This window comes from Polyodon spathula, chromosome 10 (genome assembly GCF_017654505.1).
Source record: "Polyodon spathula isolate WHYD16114869_AA chromosome 10, ASM1765450v1, whole genome shotgun sequence".
NCBI lineage: Eukaryota > Metazoa > Chordata > Actinopteri > Acipenseriformes > Polyodontidae > Polyodon > Polyodon spathula.
Window position 1 is genome coordinate 40,589,573 of NC_054543.1, and position 19,141 is coordinate 40,608,713.

At 34.7% G+C, this 19,141-nt stretch overlaps 1 protein-coding gene across 1 annotated transcript in view; it reads left to right on the forward strand.

Moving 5' to 3' along the window:
• LOC121321957 (thrombospondin type-1 domain-containing protein 7B-like) overlaps nt 1-19,141 on the forward strand; it is a 126,355-nt gene extending 107,214 nt beyond the window's left edge. The window contains exons 17-29 of the mRNA XM_041261345.1: nt 7,346-7,479; nt 7,847-8,000; nt 9,504-9,645; nt 9,744-9,859; nt 10,610-10,727; nt 12,760-12,905; nt 15,448-15,619; nt 15,963-16,136; nt 16,366-16,461; nt 16,803-16,885; nt 17,750-17,939; nt 18,120-18,207; nt 18,711-19,141. Coding sequence (XP_041117279.1) covers nt 7,346-7,479; nt 7,847-8,000; nt 9,504-9,645; nt 9,744-9,859; nt 10,610-10,727; nt 12,760-12,905; nt 15,448-15,619; nt 15,963-16,136; nt 16,366-16,461; nt 16,803-16,885; nt 17,750-17,939; nt 18,120-18,207; nt 18,711-18,792 — 1,695 coding nt within the window. The 3' untranslated portion in view covers nt 18,793-19,141. The remainder of the gene's footprint in view (nt 1-7,345; nt 7,480-7,846; nt 8,001-9,503; nt 9,646-9,743; nt 9,860-10,609; nt 10,728-12,759; nt 12,906-15,447; nt 15,620-15,962; nt 16,137-16,365; nt 16,462-16,802; nt 16,886-17,749; nt 17,940-18,119; nt 18,208-18,710) is intronic.

Here is a 19,141-nt window from a genome sequence, read left to right on the forward strand (position 1 = left end):
TCATGAACTGCAATTCGTGGCTTGTAAACCACTGATTTATAATATGCAAAAAGATTTATATCAGTTGTATATGCATATCTGTAGGTTAGTACAAACATGAGTGTTATCTTATGTTGTTAATTCAATGTAGGTGATGTGCCCCCATGAATTACAAATAGCTCATGAATGAATCTGCATATTGTACAGGCATTCCCAAAAGGCAAAGGGCTGATTTGCTGTTGGAAGCTGTCCACTTATTGAAGCAAAGCAGATGGTTCTTGGTATTTAGCTATGTTTGAAAATGTAGCTCAGTCTATGCTACTGTATATGACCTAATTCAAACATCACAAAAAAAATTAATAAGAGCTCAAATGTTGGACTCTAGAATGCGTGATGTCTTGTAAAAACAGTTTGACCCTTGAATTTTCTATTTGTTTACAAACATTCCCAAATGTTTACATTTTTAGTGTGTAACTCTTCTCTTATATTAACATTCTGTAGCATTTATACATGGAATACAGTGATTCCTTTCATCGGATTCAAACACACACATATAAAAATAATTAATATTGACCATACCGCAATGTTATGAATAACATCACCCAGCTCAATTTTAATGTACTACATTTTTGGAAAACAAAATGGGCCAAACCACAATTAAACCTTATCTTAACAGTTGTGTTAGTACAGTCTGTTTGCGGTACCTAGTTACAGCTCTTAATACAACCATCAGGCACCTCAAAGAGGTTTAATCGGTGTATGTTTTTTATGCACATCGTTTTTTTTTATGTCTGTAGGTTTGTTTTGTGTTCATGAGTTTTGAACTAAACTCCTTTTAAATTATGGGGAAGTATGGTCATTGGTGGAGGTAGTTATCAATGTTAACACTGTTCAGTGAGAAAGTCAATTACAATTAGAGACAATGTCATATTGGAAGTATATTCATATTCATTTCTTAATCCCAGAAAATTATAACATTTTTTGATCTTCATATTATCTGATTTTGTACAATAGAGTGAACATCTATATTTAATAAAGGGAGTACACCCACAGAGCTCTCTGACGTAATGTGTTGCAGTATCTATCTTGAAACGATTAGTTATCTGAAAACCCTAAAGGGTTATCCCGTGCTTGGTTTCAATCTACCACCAATTGAGTTGTTCGGAACAGCATCACCAGCAGTTTTAAAAAGGTTGTTTGGTCTTTCACAGATACTACATAAGAGCATGTTCTCCATAGCAGTACATTTATTTTTGAGAAAAAGTTTTTTCCCAGCAATCATTGAATGCTAGTCTCACCTGCTGTGAATGTATAGAGACCTTGGGCTTGAACTGGATTAGCAAAATCATTATGCCAAAGTTCAGTTGGGAGCATTTTTTTGTAAAACAACATTAAATCTGTTTTCTGGTCCATGTCCTCGTCATCCTACCCTGTACAAGACACTTTTTATTTAAAAATATTAAACTAGTGCTCTTGGTTTATTTCACTGCATATTGTGTTTTTATAAATACAAGAAATAAAGAGAGAGAAATAAAGAAATACAATTCAACCACATTTTTATCAACATTTAAAACACAGTTAAGCAATATCAAGATACAGAAAATATAGCATACAGTAGCTACTTTTATATTTGAAAATGTAGTTTTAGTGAGCTTTTTAAAACAGGAATTGGAATTGTTAAAGTCGAGTCTAATGGTAAAAATTATGAACATTCACTTATCACTTCAAGCAAAATAAATGATTGTTGTTGCTATGCTACATAAGTGCTTGGTGACCAGGTGCCTCAGCAGCATATGTTCAGCAAGCGCACTTTTCCATAGCAGATGATTCATAGCTTGATGTATTGTAATGGCTGTGATGGGAAATATTATTGGAGAATTAATTCAAAGAAATGCAGCTTCCATTTTAATCTGCTGATTCGACAACCCATGTGATGTACGATTGACATCGATCTGTGATAATAATAAATATGTAGTGGGAGCAATGTCACTAAGGGTGGGCTTGAAAATGCTTTGAAATATTAGGAAAATTGCTTTATTGACTGCCATACAACGCTCAAATTTATGACTGAGGTCAAGCTTGAGATATTGTTCCTGAGGTTCCAGACAGAATTAAAAAATGTGTGGAGACAAGTATAATCTTCCTGTATATTTAACTTACATCTTTCTCCTTGACTATTTGTTTAAAAGCAATTGGACACAAATATGTACTAAAACCAAAATCAATATAATGCAACCCACAAAAGTTTGCAGATCCCTTAAACATTATTACATAAATATTTTAAGCCTGTATTACAGTTTTTTTATGACTGCTTTGACTCATTTTTCAATACGGCGACCCAGTGTGCACAACTCTTAACACATAATGATAAACTGAATAAAATGCAACCATTTAAACATATTCTTCCTTGCTAACATACAACATGCATAATTAAAGTTACCCTGTCAACCATTAGGACTTACGTGAAATGCTGACACTTATCTGGTAGATTTCTTAACTATTTGATCACCTCGTAGCAATTGGGGGGTCATAATTGCAAATCACTTTCTCTATGTGAGAATGCAAGACAGCTTAATTGACCATTAGTTCATCACTACATAAAGCTTTGATCTTTCTATTACTGTAGTTTTTTTTTTCCAACAGCAGTATTCTTGATTGTTATGTAAGACTCATTTATGATATTGTGTTTCAAAGATTAAAAAGAAAATGTTCAAACAAAGTTTCTGATGTTTTGGACACATTATTTGCTTTTGATGTCTTTATTGCTGCATGGTTGACTCCACTGCATTCATTTTGCATTGTATACAGGATTTTGATCACTAGTTTGGGTTTTGGTCATCTTTGGACTGCTACATGATATTTGATGCAATTGTGTAGAATATCACTGAATGCTTACTGTACATTATTCAGAATATGTTTTATTCTGGAGGTTGCTATCATTTTGCTCATTGTAATGTTGATCATTTGAATATGAGCAAATTACACTTTTAGACTTTGTTTTGATTTGAATTATTTTGTGTTTGACAGCATTATTTGCAATGGTTGTTTTATTTAGCAATGTTTCAATGATTAAAGCATCTGATGTTTTGGTGATATGGTTTACTTTTGCATGATGTATTTATCTCATTCGACACAGCAGTATTTATTTTGCACTTTTTTACCCCAAAATGACCAGTTCAGCATCTTGTGTTAAGCGTTATGCACATCGGAACACTGTATTGAAAATGTCAAAAGCAATTGTGAAAAACTGTAATTACTGACAAACACCATTAGCTGCATTGAATCTAACAGCATGAGGGGCACTTGCCTTCTCTCTCTATATTTTTTTCCAAACTGATGTGTGAAAAGAAATAGTGCTTTGTTTTTATTATTTCAAAAGGAAAACTCTTTCTGACAACACATACTTTTTCACTAGTGAATGCAGATCCAAGTAAGAAAATGTATTGCTGGTATATTTCTACATGCTACAGTAAATGTATGAACTTAATTTTACTCTCAGAATAATAGATTTTAAATATAGATTTTATTCCAGTGCAAAATAAGAACCCTTTCTGGCTAAATAAACACAAAACCACCCATAAGGAAAATGAACCCTTAATGCCTGTGGTTATAGATCTTTTAATCTGATCTCACTAACAGGAGTCAGAATCACACAACACTGTATAGGCATCTATAACAAAGTGAATGCTTAAGCTCATTTACAGATGCTTTGCCCCAGCAAAACAGTATGCCTTTAGAGATCATGACTATTTCAAGTGAAACTCATGCTCAAGTTAAGTAGGTTGTTGATTTTTTGTTTTATTATTATTTGTACTTTTTTATAATTTTTTTTTTATGTGATTATACTAAATTGTAAGTCTATAATAGCCTATGAAGGAAGTGACATTTATCTCTGTAAGTTGAACCAGTACACAATTGTTTTCTATCAAGACTGGAGGCACAGCGACAGTAATGGTGAAATTTATATGAAGTTTTAGTCAGACTGTGACAGCTAAAGAGATTTATATACATAAGCTTCTGCTGTGGGAGTTACAGTCAACTGCTCGCCATTGCTTTAACTGTAAATCTTTCATGCACAGAAAGAAAAGGACATTTAGGAAAAAAAGTTCATGCCATTACGTTTTAGTGTTTTGAACTAAAACTTCAGCATAAGAACCATGAATGCAGCTATTTTTGCCATCCTTATAATTGAAAGATATATTTTTCAAACTGGGGTTATTCAATTGATTGGCCATTCTAAATACAGACACCGTGGGCACCAAGGTAATGCAAATCACACATCAAACATGGATTCTTAAGGTACATACAATAACATACCTGTATCTAAATTAGATAGCAGCAGTGGTGTAATCAAGGGTATACACAGTTAAACAATGTTTAAACACTTTTAATTTGGGCAATATAGCGTTTACCTACTTCTCATATAAGATACAGTTTTCTCATTCCTACTCTCCTGTGATATGCTAATCCTGGGTTAAAGACAAGATATTTTAACGGTGAACGTCTGTGTTCTGTTGCTGCGCATGAGACTGACAGCTGAGAGCTCTCAATCAGAACTGTGGCGTGAGCAGGGGGATGTGGCCACTGGACTGGGTGTTCTGTTTGTGTGTGTGACTGTTCTGTGATTGGGTGTTTATGTTCTGTTGTTAGGTGCACTGGACCTGCATGGCAGTGCTAGTAACCTTCATTCTAGCCCGTGAAAGGATGCTCACAGAACTGTTCACGTGAAGTGCAGTGTTCGGGTCTGTGACTGTATACACGTGAACAGCACCTGAGAGGTGAAATAACTGTATGGGGGGCTCTGGTTCGCTGAGGGCCAATAACAGTGTATCTGTTCATGTTTATCTGTTCAATCTATCTGTTCAACTCCACCAAACTGGGGCATTTACACATTTTTTTTTATTAACCACTACACCACTGAATAACAGTGTTTAATCTAGGAAATAATTAACCTTGTTGTATATTTGTAGTTATTTGAAGTTATTCATAAACTATACTGTTCAAGAAAAAGTTGATTTTTGACTGATAGAGCCTTACTAAGAGCTTTTAATACAACCTATAGTATAATTAAACACTGACATATGTCCCGGTTTGTCAAGAAATATAATTAAAGAATTAGAACCTTCAATTTCAATACATTTGGATTAATTTTCCTTCTAAATTGAGGTGTCCTTTACGCGTCCTGTAAAAGTGCACATAATAAACATTTAAGCAAAATCACATAGAGCTGTTAATAAGAATATATCGACCAAGCTAATGGATAAAACATTTTCTCTCCTTTCTTTGCTTATCATGCACTGCTAATATGGACATCTACAAAGGCTCAGGTTAGTGGCACTTATTCTGTATTTGTACCTCACTGTTTTGAATAAAAGTCCACACATGAAAAGCAAGATATGGTAAGCCTGATAACCTAGTGTCCTCTCTTTGGCCTACCCTTGCATTATTGCTTATTTAATTTGAATATCTGCTTTGAGTAATAAAATAATATACAGTTCACTACAGCAATATTGCATTTTCATTTGCATTCTATCCAAATGTCATATTCTGACATTTACAAAGAATCATGGGATTTCATTATTTTTTAATAGTAACTGAACCTTTGCAATAAGTCATAGGTGAACTGACCTAGTGCACTGTCATTTTAAAGAAGTTCCCCCTTAACTGCAGAAACTTTAATTTGAAGTGTGTGTGTGTGGGTGTGTGTGTGTGTTTATGTGTTTGTGTGTTGGGGTGATGGAGAGTTGATACAAATATAAGATACATTGGATTAAAAAAGAAGCACAAATTTATATGAAATGTATGTTTCACAGGATGGAAGTTGCAGATATAATTAAGGACTATTTTCATAAGGTATTACTGTGCCAGTAATCGCATTGAGGTCCTATACATTTACTGGTACAGTATTACTTTATGAATATGACCCAAGGTGCCATAAGCATAACAAATGATATACAGTGGCAAAACTTAATATCGCTAAAACTGGTGAACCTTTAATAACATGTCTTTCTTTCACTGTATTTTTTGTATTTAATGATGTTATGAAGGAAGGTAATTAATCACCCTGGTAGAGAATGCAGCAGCTGGATTATTACTGAGTTAAAAGGATGGCAGTATTTGGTTAAGCTGCTGTTTAGATAATCACAATAGACCTGTAGTGTCCTATGTGTGCTGTCATGGAGAAGGATGGGGACCTATTGGAAGGAAGGTTATGTCTGTAGGTTGGAGGTGACTGGATTTACAATGATATTTGCAAAAACACATTTAAAACATATTTTGTAATTGAAAGGACATAATTTGTGATGACCTTTGTGAACAATGGTATGCCAGCATATCTAAAATTGCTTCACTGTATCATTCAGAAAACTCACTGTGTGAAAGCAGAGTTTGTGATGAATAACCTTGCACCTTTAAATTACACTCTTCAGTACAATAATTAGCAAATGGGTAGCATTATGGTGTTTGTGTGTTCTGTTTGTCTTCCCTTTTCAATACATTGACAGTCATTACCTTGTAAACCAGTTAAAAATAATTACACCATGTTCAGCTATATAGCAAAGCATTACTATTTAAAAGATTGTTCTAACTAGTGAGTTCACTATGTGAACTACATGCTAGATAGACAATGAGCCAGAAAAAAACATAGATATATGCAGTTTATACAGTGTCCATGTATCACTTTATGTTGACATGTTTGTTTTTCCGTACAATGTCTCAAATTGAAGATACCATTTTGCAATTGAAATATAAAACAAACAAAAAAAGAAAACATGAATACAAGCTAATTTTATGTCCGATGTTACGGTTATCATCCGACGACCAGACAGTGTCATTATTAAGTTTTTTGTTTTTAGGTTTATAAACATACTTAGAAAAGACTCCCTGGTTTAAAATGATTACAGACTACTAATGTTGATAAAGTTTTATATTGACTAGGCAACTACTACCAGTAATTACAGTCATTTAACAAGGTCATTACCTGTAAATGTCACTGCTACTTAGTAAAACTGATAATGATTAAGGTAAGGATTGGGGTTATGTTTGGGTGATCACATGAAATAATATGCAATATATACCTTTAGAATTTAGTATTTACTGGTAATGGTTGTCCTGGCCCAAATGACAGCATTTTGCCACAAAACTTGTATCAAAACTAAAAGAAACAAACATTTTAAAACCTAATAAACAGCACAGACTCCAGGTCTTCCAATGCACAGACAAGATATGAATACCAGAATGCCAGAACAAGCTGGCTATACTTCTGGTATTCTGATTCCTCTGCCATATTGATGAGATCACCTGGAAGCTTGCTTTTCTTTCTTTCTCTATGTATATTCATATCATAAATGTGTTTTTCATATTTTAGGTGTATGAGGCAGTCCCATGTTACCGCGAATGCAATCAGTATCTTTGGGTGACTGATCCCTGGTCTGCATGCACAGTCAGTGGTGAAGACAAAGCCCTGGACTGTGGAGAAGGAGTGCAGAGTAGAAAAGTCAAGTAAGAAATATTACTTATAAGACATGCTTTTTTAAAATATCGCTTCTATCTGTACCTGTGTTTATTTTCATATTTGCCTGTTACCCGTTTTGGTAACATGTTATATTAAGGTGCTGCTTATTAGTGTTTTAGAAATATATAATCGATGCTTAACTATTACATCACAAAGTGTTAATAAAGAAGTATAGATGGTTTATGACTGTGCAATATTCATAGACAGAATTACATTTAAACATCCCAAAACACAATGGGTAGCTAAAAACTGTCCCCTTTATAAAAATGTAATTCTGTCTATGGCTATAAACCGTCTATAATGCTTTATTAACATTGTATAATTTTGGTAACATTCCTCTTTTTTTTTTTTTAGGTGTGTTAATAACAGTGATGGTGGTCCTGGGGAGATTGTGGATAACACACTGTGTGATCAGGAAGAAATGCCTTTTGAGGCTCAGATCTGTTTTCGCCCATGTCCAGGTGACTGTGTGATGTCACAGTGGGGAGAGTGGAGTATATGTCCACAAGTAAGTACCAAATTAATCCCATGGCTTTTAATTGAGCACCAGAGTTAATGAACGGCACACTTCTCTTAATTTCAGATACCACTTCATCAAGAGCTATAATAAACCATGCTTTCTTAGCAGAGGAGCTAAAATCCCCTATTCTGATTCATAATATACTGTATTGAAGTCCATCCACCCTGGCTGAATGAGACATTCTTATTCCCACCTAGAATCTTATCCAAGAGATTATCAATGGACATCAGCCATGTTTCAGTTAACTATAGACTGTATATTGGGTCATTTACTATATACAGTATAGTGGGTATATTGATGGTTTGTACATTTTTTATTCTTGCTTGTCTGTGTAGAAATGCATTCTCTGATCTCTCTGATGAGGTTTTTGTCATAATTACGTATATTTCCGAGAAAGCACCTTTCTATACATTTTATACATGGGGTGTAATTGACAGATTGTACTTGACTAGTTGTACTTGACCATCATTATACTGTTGTCAAAATAATTGTCATAAGCATTATGAGATGATATACAGTATATACTTATTTTTTTGTAAGGCCTTTATCATGTTTGATTTAAATGAGGCTTAGGCTGCACTTCAGCTCAAAGTGTTAAATTGAAATCCATAACATGCTGCCATGTTCACAGAAGCACAACATACTGCGTTCAATTGCAATGTATTGTTGTGTGATATATGTTGTGTGATATATGTAGAAAATCACTATTTATTTCTTGGTGCCACTGACAGTCTTTTGTTCTCCATCAGATTAGATCAGTTACCCATTTACTAGTTTTTTCACGAAGGAGTAATGATGTAATAAATTATTTAACAATACAATTTCTATTGATATTTTTGACCTACACATTAATAATACCTCACCAAACAACAACAATAAATATGTCTACTCAGGCCTGCTACCAGCTCCCCAGAAACATAAGCAAATGTGTCGATCAGAAGGCTGGTTTATTTTAGCATGTGGTGCACGTCTGTTTACATATGACTCGATGGTGGCTGGAACTGTGTAGTTTTTGGTCTATATCTCCATCATTATTAATTTATAACCCAATTCATTGGTGCACAGGTTGGCTGTGGGGAAAGGTACTGACATTGAATTCCTTTTGATACATTCAGACCAGTTGAAATGTTTTACCATGGCGTGCATGGAAAGTACAGTAACAGCTGGTCTACATCTTCCAGTTTTAGCATAACACAATGTTACTACGTTGCACAAATATATATTATATACTATGATATATACTATATATATCTATATAATATATATATATATATATATATATATATATATATATATATATATATATATATTACATTTACAATACATGTTGTATATGCCTAGTGCTGAGCTTAGATTATACTATTTATCATCAGTAACATTGTCTAAAAGAGTTCAGTTTGCATTTAATCATCAAAATAGTTGTACCAGTATATCCATTTTAATTTTTAACAGCTACTGAACAATAAATAATAAAAAAGTACTTGTTTTCAGCCATGTGACCCAAAAGGTGTTCAGGAAAGGACAAGGTATCCTCTAAGACTCCCGACAGCTGACAACACCTGCCCTGAAGAATCTCAAAATCAGTCCTGTGTTCTCAACGTAAACTGCTTCACCTATCAATACAATGTCACAGGTATAATTTCTCTCTATGTCTCAGTAATGGGATATCCACTTCTCCATAATGCCAATGTGTTAATCTAATAATGACATCATTTTGTTTTATAAAATCAGACTGGAGCACTTGTCAATTAAGTGATAATGCTGTGTGTGGACAGGGAACCCGAGCCCGTCTTTTAGACTGTATCCGAAGTGACGGGAAGCCGGTTGAGTTGAGATACTGCAAGCAGGTAACTTTTTAAGATATCTGGCTGTTGGACCTTAAAGTTAATTAAAGGTTTGGATTGTTACAGGGTGTATGTTTTATTTGGCTTTTCATTTACTAATTCCATCCTATGTGTTATCATTAGGGGTCTACCTCAATCTTTGAGAATGTACATATTTTTCCCGGGTAGGTTAAGGAATAAAATTATGATTTCTGAGACATTTTTAAAACGTTAAATAAACCTAAATAGATAATATTTCAGAGCACTATAAAAGTTGTCATTTGTTAAAGGCAAACATGCAACATCCCCCAGCAGTTGCTGTTGACATTCTCTGTCTCTGTGGTGTGAAGACTTGCATGTTCTGCATCCACTTTGCCAAGTTATATAGATGTAGAAATTGAATAGAACCAGTCCCAAAACTTGGTTACCCTCAGGGGCATCTGACATTCTTTAATAAAAGTCATATATACAGCATGTTCATTGTTTGTCCCATCCAGGAATTTATTTTATTAGATACCGAGTCAAGAAAGAAAACATGACTAATCACAAATTAGGTAGATCCCTAGTTGTAATATGACACGTTGTATAGTTTAGAACAAAGTAGCACCATTAATATTATTTTTATTTATTTTTAGGGCAACACTTTAAAGTACTTGAATTGATTATAATTCAGAGTTTAATATGAGTGTCTCAGTAATGTGTACAGTAGCACCGATAACTAGTGAGTTTTGCTGCAAACCCTACAACTGTTCTCACTGTTTATGCTGTTTATAGATGGAATTGGAGAAGAAGTGGAAACTGACCATTCACTGCCTTGTTGAATGCCCTGTTAACTGTCAGCTGTCTGAGTGGTCACCTTGGACTGAATGCTCCTACTCATGTGGGCTCCAAGGTATTCAGAAATGTGACTTAAAAAACACATGGAATGCATACTGTAAATTGAATAGTATATATTTATTTTGTAATCCAGTGCTTGTGGGACACAATACAAATCATTTTTACTGGAATATCTGGACTATTTAAATACAGTTTGCAGCTAAAAACCATTCACTAATTACAATATGTATCTTTATATAGATTCAAATAAATAAATAAATAACTCGTATTGAAGTTTTGGCACCTTACACTTCAACGCAGAAATTAATTTATGCTAAGTCCTGTCTTTGCAGCAAGTTTTCAGTCAGTTAATTAAAACATACTCTTTTATCTTAGCTCTGTATAGCTCTTTTCTTTCCTGATTAGTATTTCCTACTTAGAAATTAGTTAGTGTTGCTTTATAGTTAACTTGTTTAATCATTTAACAGAGCTGGAACTTAGAAGACCTATTTATTTTGTAGCATTGCAGTTCCTTTTTCACTTACAGACTCAACAAAGGTTTGGTTTTGTTTTTGCCAGTGAGGGATGCGTGATGATAAAATGTACTCTCAGCATGGGACTGTTTCTGATGAGCTTTGATTTTCAGCCTTGTGATGTTGTTCTCAAGAATCTGACAGTTCATACAAGATGATCTGGTAGATATGGAAGTTCTATACAACTGTAAAACACACTTATTTTTTTATTTTATTTTGTTTAGTTTATTTTAAATGTTTTATCAAAGCCTTCTTGTACACTTATCAATCAGTATTACAGATGTCTTAGTCTAACTGGTTTTCAGCCTAGCATATTCAGACAAACCTACACTTTGACACATCAATGATATTACAAAACAATACAAGTGGAGTTTCTCTACCATTCACTTTCATGTGGATTCCAAGACCTGTTATCATGTAATAGCATGACACTACATTTTCAATAAACAGCACATATGTTCCCACTGAGATAATGGCACAGCAGCCCTTCGAATGGCTAAGTTATTGATGATAAACTCCAAGATGGGTTTGGTGCATTGAGTATACTTGGAGACAACTTTCTCTCTAGCTAATGTAAAAATTGGAAGACAGACAAAACAAAGAGTTTAAGCCCCGAAGAGTGCAGTTTTATCTTTTAAAAGTGGCTTAAAATGACTTCAAGCAAAACACTTGACATGCACAGCTGCATTTGATAACTGGCAGTGTTGTACAGAGACTCGATACAAGGCTTGCTCCCAGCTAAACACGCTCTCTCAATCACATCCAATCACTTTTATACGCTTGCTGGCAAGTTCATTGATTAATTGAACAAGTGGGAACCCAATCATCAACATTCCACACAGTCATGTGAAGATTTTTCATGATTTTGCCTAATCCTATGCAGGGCCTTTCCACCCTGTCACAAGTAGTTAATAGTTTAGGTTTTCAAATTAATTAGTGCTGGTGAACGGGTCTGAGAAAAGCAGCAAATGGAGAAAACCTAAATTGGTTGATTTAATTCTAATAATGTACTGCTGAATTAAGTTACTATAGAACATATTGATGACAAAATTGTCATTATTCAGCATTGAACATACCCACTGCCCTACAGAGTAGGTATACATGTTTCTGTTAAATCTGTGTACATCCTTTGCTTACCTTCTTACATATTTTACAACAAGAGTTTACATTAAAAAACATTATTTTATTTTTTTATTTTTTATCAAAGCACATTTAGTAATAAAAAAGCCTGAAATCAGCTAAAACCTTTTTTTTTCATCTCTGATAAGCTTCCAGAAAATGCATCTATTTGCTGCTAGTAGTGAAGCTTAATAATACAATGCTTCTGAAGTGTTTTGATCTTAGACAGTCAAGTCAAGGGATCATGATGTTGCTTTAAAGTAATGGATTTTTTTGGTTTGTCAATCTTTATGTTGAACTTCATCCAGCTCATGCATTTGGTTACTTTAGCAACCTACATCTTCTTTTGTAATTTAAATGACAGCAAATGGTTATAGAAATTTTAAAGTCACCTGTGTTGTTTGATCATGCTGTACTTTATATTCAATTACATCTGAGCATTTTTGTCCTTGCCAGGTCAGATGATGCGTTCCCGAAGTATAAACCAGCAGGCTCGTGGAGAGGGAAGGCCCTGCCCTGCTCATCTCTCTGAAGCCCGACAGTGCCCAGTAAAGCCTTGCTACAAATGGATGCTTGGAGAATGGTCACAATGTCAGGTGGAGGTACTGAATCTTACCTTTTGTATTGATTGATGTATTGAATTGTTTAGTCCCAGAGCTGTATTCGTTTGGACCTTTAGTGCTTAATTCATTAAGGTGGAGGACAATGGCACTGGCTTCGAGGATTCACTTCTCCACAAGCACAAGTCAATATGACCTCTCTTAAACCTGATTTGACTGATTTGAATTGTGAAGTCAGTTGAGTTACACCTCCAGAAAGACATAAAATGCAAGCCAAATAATAAAAACAGTGCTTTTTAATAACGCTTTAAGTAGTCAATGGACATTTGAAAGTGTTTCGTTTATGTTTAGCTCTTTACGCTGAGCCCTATTTCCACATGTTTTTCACTGTTTTTATTTATGTATGTTTAACTACTGGATAGTGATATCAAATGAAAGGCCACAAAATGTCCTTTCATATTATGTAAGTTGCAATAGGATCAGGAATAGTAGAGTAGAGATGAGAATATATGTTAAAAAAAAAGCCTTTTCCAAAAAATCACTGCTATATATATTGTAATCATAGATGGCTGAAAAACAAAACAAAACACTTCACCACTGAACCTCAATATGAAAAGAACATGCAGAAAACATTAAGCAAATTGGGTGAAAAACAACATTAGCACTTTTACCAACCGAGTATAATCACAACTTTGTTTTGAACAAAACAGAACATGGAACACTGAAGAGATTTTACATGCAATTTTACATGCTCAGGCCATGTCTCATTACTTTCTGTGATACTCTTTAAAGCAGTTCCTGTCTGGCATTGAACTACGTATGTGGTAAGCTTTCCAACGATAGCGCCACTTTCAGTGTAGCTGCTAAAATGAGCAATCGACTCAAAATGAAACTGTGAACTCTGTCACATGATGAGAGGCTTACCTTGAATACGTCATTGGAAAGCTGTGGGTCTGTACTTTTAAACAAACTGGGTAGATGGCTTTTATGGTACCTGAGCAATATACACATCCCGAAATGAATGGGGCTGAGTTTAAAGAGTTAAACATGCTTGTTTTTCCTTATAGACACATACTGCAAAAAAAGTTCTGTCTGTTACACAAAAACATGAAAGTGTGACTGTGATTTTCTTAACATTTTCAATTGAAAGGCTTCTTCTGAAAAAGCCCAAAGCAGTGTTTTAAATATTTTCAGAAACTCACAGTATATGTCTGTAAATAAGAGACACTGTTGTTTTGTGTGCTTGTTACATGCAGAGTTGCAGCTTTAAACATGAGGCTTGCTATGATGTCCTTATGACCACCCCCATGGGATTTCAATGAATCATTTGATGTTTAAAAGAACAGCACAGTCTGGTCCTCATACAAAAGATGAACATTTGATCTGTGTCACTATCAGTTGTGTTTAATGCATGTGCTTCTGAGCCTAATGAACATGGCTTTCCTTCCAGGCCTCATTAAGAATATAATTAATATTGTGTATGTTGGCTCTCTATAATGCTGACCTTAACCTCTATATTAATTCTGCTTAGGGAGATGTTTCCAGGATTAATTATAGAGTCTCTAAGAGACTAAGTAAATTATTTACTTTTAGGGAGCTGAATACAAAACCAATCAGTTTGATGTTTGATTTGCATAATCTTGTTACCCAAAGGGCCATATTTATATTATTTCAACAGTGACTGTATTCAGATACACTTCTGTTTAGATCAATTGAATAGACCTAACATGACTTCAGTACACAATTCCCTGCTAAAAATTGCTTTAGTACTACTACAGTATACCATAATATTACTACAATATACTATAGTACTACTACATTATACTATAATACTACTACAATATACCACAGTAGTATTACAGTAAACCACAGTACTACCACAATATACTATAGTATTACTACACTATACTATATTACTACTACAGTATACTATAGTACTTTTTTGGCAGGGAATGTTCACTTTAATTGATTTTTTTATATATATATATATATATATATATATATATATATATATATATATATATATATATACTACTAACGGTAATTATATGGCTATACTAATTATGTATTATCTCAAAATATTAAAGTTATTATCAAACTATTCATCCTTTTATGCAAATCCTGCTTAAATGAGTTAAAATGACATTTAGAGGAGAATAAATGTCAGGCACTGCATACATAGTCTTTTTTTTTAATAAAAGAAAGGGGAAGAGTTTCTGGGGAAAAAATCTATATATTCAAAAATCTATACATCTATGTACTGTCTAGTAAAAAACCACTGCATCTTTGAAACGTGATGTAATTTCTAATGAAAGATAATTTACATTTAGAAAGTTAACATTTCTTAATTTGTATGTAAAATGTCAGATTTTATACACGACATTAAATCAATGTGTTTTTTCTGTTTCATTGAAAATTATATATTCAATATCACATTACCCCATCTAGTACCTTGTTAATGCAGTATACATATTTTATGTCTGCTGTGTTTCAATGCATAATGTTAACTTCTGCCAAGTGATGTCACTTGAAAGCAGATATGTATTGTAATTCATCATGCTTTGTGATTCTATTGTTTGTACAGGGAGCACAGTGTGGCGAGGGGCTTAGAGTGAGGAATCTTGCATGTGTGGTTCACAGTGGTTCACTTTCTGACCCCGTTTCTGCTAAACAAGTGGAGGAGGAGATGTGTGAGGCCAAGTTAATGAAAGCCAGAGGACAGGAATTACAGCAACCTTGTTCTGTACCCTGCCCAGGTATGCTTTTATTTTGTTTTTAAACGTGCTAGAACTGAATCCCTAACTTTTTCAATACAAAGTTATACATGCTCCCTTACTCATCTATTAGGGACAGGCATTTGGCTTGACAAACATGACTATAGTTTGGATTGGGGTTTGATTTATCTTTTTTTCTCTTATAATGCTGCTTTATGTTGTTAAAGAGACAATTAAGACATAAAGACAGCACCATTACTAGCAAGACAGTGTATACAGCAGTGTATGCACCAGAAAACAACTGGTTTTGAAGAAGATGATTACTTTTAATGTGACTGTCAGACAGATCCTCGGCATGCGTTACTTCCAGTCCTTGTTGTTCTAGGCGACTGTCACCTGACAGACTGGTCCTCATGGAGCACCTGTCAGCTGACCTGTCTAGAAGGGAGAAGTTTTGAGACTACAGGTCGTCAGGCACGCTCTCGAGCTGTAGTTACCCAGGCCATTGAAAACCAAGACAGCTGTCCTCAACAGGTCTTTCAAACACAACCCTGTAAAGGTATGGGCAATGCAAAAAAGGCACACATTTCAAAATGCTTTGTTTATTTCTGTGATTTGTATATTACATATTAGAGTTGATCAATTAAGTACATTTTCTGTACATTTTTAAGAAGGAATAGAACACCAAAAGTCTTGATAAGAAGTGTTTTGCTGATACAACAACCATATTTATAAAAATCATGAAAGATACATAACCCTTATAAGCATTTTCATGTGTTTTATTGCAGAAGGAAAATGCCTTAGCTATGAGTGGAGGACAAGTCCTTGGACAGACAATGAACGCTGTGTGTGGTGTCAGCGTTCAGATGGGGTTAACGTCACAGGTGTGCCTCATTAAGTTTAAGGCATTCGGCAAAGACAATGTACCTGACATGATCCCTGTATCCTTCACATGCTTAGAGTACAGTTTTTTGTTCATAAAAAAAGGGTTAACAAACGATATTATCTACTTTAAAAAAAATTGCTCGACCAGACATAAGCATCGCTAAAGTAATGTCTTTCTGAATGGTATGCTTCAGCCGAGGGCATTAGATGAAAATGACGTTAGAAAAAGACAGTGTGCAGAGATTGATCAAAAACAAAGATGAGTTTACACTGCTACTATTCAGTGTGACACATACTTAATTTGATTATCCAAAAAAAGTTTTATTTTCTTCCATCCCAGGAGGGTGCTTTTTGGAGAACCGGCCATCAACTATCAGGCATTGCCACCCCCCCTGCACAAAACCCTTCTCCCACTGTACTCAGGTAATAATGGTAGCAAGCTAATGACCTGTGGTATTGTGTGAACTTGATATATATATATATATAGAAACACACACACAAGCATTATTCCAACATACTAATATGACATTACCAGAAAATCTAAAAGAATTAGGCTTTTCCAGGGATTTAAATATGCAAAGTAGGATTTGATAGTGTTAAGCGTTTGTAAATTGAATTGTCGTCTAACAGAAGCACTTCACTGTGCATTGTACTGTACAAGTACTGTGTGATTAAAAATAAAAATGTAATGCTTTGGTGTAAACAAATACAGATCGCTGGTAGTAAATATGTAAAATAAAATCAATATTTACTGAATGAAGTGAATTTACTGCCATCCAGAGTAAATTCCACATCATTACAAGTACACAACATACATTTACAGTGACTGTATTTATTATGCATGTAATCTGGATCATGGGACTGTTATAGTTTTCATATAGCTGTGTTTTAAACATTTTATATTAAATAATTATATTCTGCAATGATGTATGGCTATGTTTAATTTGAATGATAGTTAGTTTGAAAACAAACACACCATCAGTGGAGCGTGTTCCTTCACACGTGTGCGGTACAGTAGTTACCCTTCAGTTACCCCTCATTGCAGATTAGAGGTGATGCGTACTTGTTTTGGAAACAGTATTTCAACAGGATCAGGGTCTATTTTAAGGATTTTATGGTCAGCAGCATATTGTAATAATGGTACCATATAACTGGTATTGCAAATCTCTTTCCCTATATTTTTATAGTAAGTATTATTAAGGGGGGCAGTAAATGAACCACTGGAGGCAACTCCAGCAGGATTAATACAGAATTCAATCTTTAAACATATCTCCGGTCTCACTTTAGAGTGGAGTTTGTGGATGTGATAAAGGATACGTTGAAGTAATGACTGCGTATGGGTTCCTGGATTACTGCACAAAAATTCCTGGACCGGACAAGAAAGCTGATGTGAAAACCAGCGCTGGAAAATTAAAACCAGGGACTTCCACAATACAGGACTTTTTTAAAGAATGGTCTGTTCAACCTTTTGGACCCGGTATGTAAGAATTGCACATTTGCTTACATAACTAGGGTGTTCTATTTTCTCACACACAAAGTGAAATTACCTTTGTACAGAACAGCTTTTTATTTCCATTAGGTTGTTGCGCCAACCAAAAAAAAATAATAAAACACTTTTTTTTCCAGTTTTATCTGAGGTTTATTCTATTCTTAACAGATGGCAGAATAAAGATCTGGGTCTATGGTGTGACTGCTGGTGGATTTGTCCTTATTATATTAATCACTGCAATGTCTTTTTTGGTTTGGTAAGTATATTTATTCAAAAGGTATCTGTTAACAAGATGTTGATGTGGCTCTTAAGTACAAGGTGAGTCATTTGACTGGAAGCTTACAGGTTCAAACCTCTATTGCACTGTGCTCACAATCCTCCACAGGGAGTTCTTCTATGGAAAGGAATAGAAAACTGCCAGAGGTTGATTCAGCACACTGCACAACAGTGACCCCTACTGGTCAGGCACCAGAAAAGCTCAGCTGTAGACCAGTCAGTGATTCTGTAATAGGATATCGGCTGGTCTTCAGCCTTCAGGGCCAATACAGTACATGCAGGAAGTGAAAATGGGCAACTTTGATTTGGGAGCAAATGGGTGTAAATACGTGTAAAAACTGGGAATTAAAAATGAAAAAGTATGAGGCAGTCTATGTGTTATAGCTGTTGAAGTAGAATTAAGATGTCTGCGTGGAGGATTATATCATGTTAACCACAAAGTACAATGCCTGAATTATTATTATTATTTTTTTTTTTTTACAGCAAAAAGCCAAAGCAGAATAAAAGTGCCCCTTCTCAACAGAAACCTCTGTCTTTAGCCTATGATGGAGATATGGACATGTAACACCATTGATCAGCCCCATAACATGGGCATCCAGAACCCTCAGCCAAGTTCCAAAAGACAAAAACCAACACCTACACTATAGGTGGACATGACCAAAAGAGATCTCACAATGACAAGAAAAGATACAGGTCTCAACAGTTTTTGTTTGTTTGTTTTGTTTTTTTGATATAAAGACTTCACTGGAAGACTTTATCTCATTGTCATCCACTGAATGAAGATTGCCTAGTTTTAAAAGTACTTTTGCGGGGCTCCTGAGTGAGGCATCCAGTAAAGACGCTCGTGGAGTGAAGAAGGAGCCCTATAGCCTGGAGATCGCAGGTTTGAATCCAGGCTATGTCATTGCCGACCG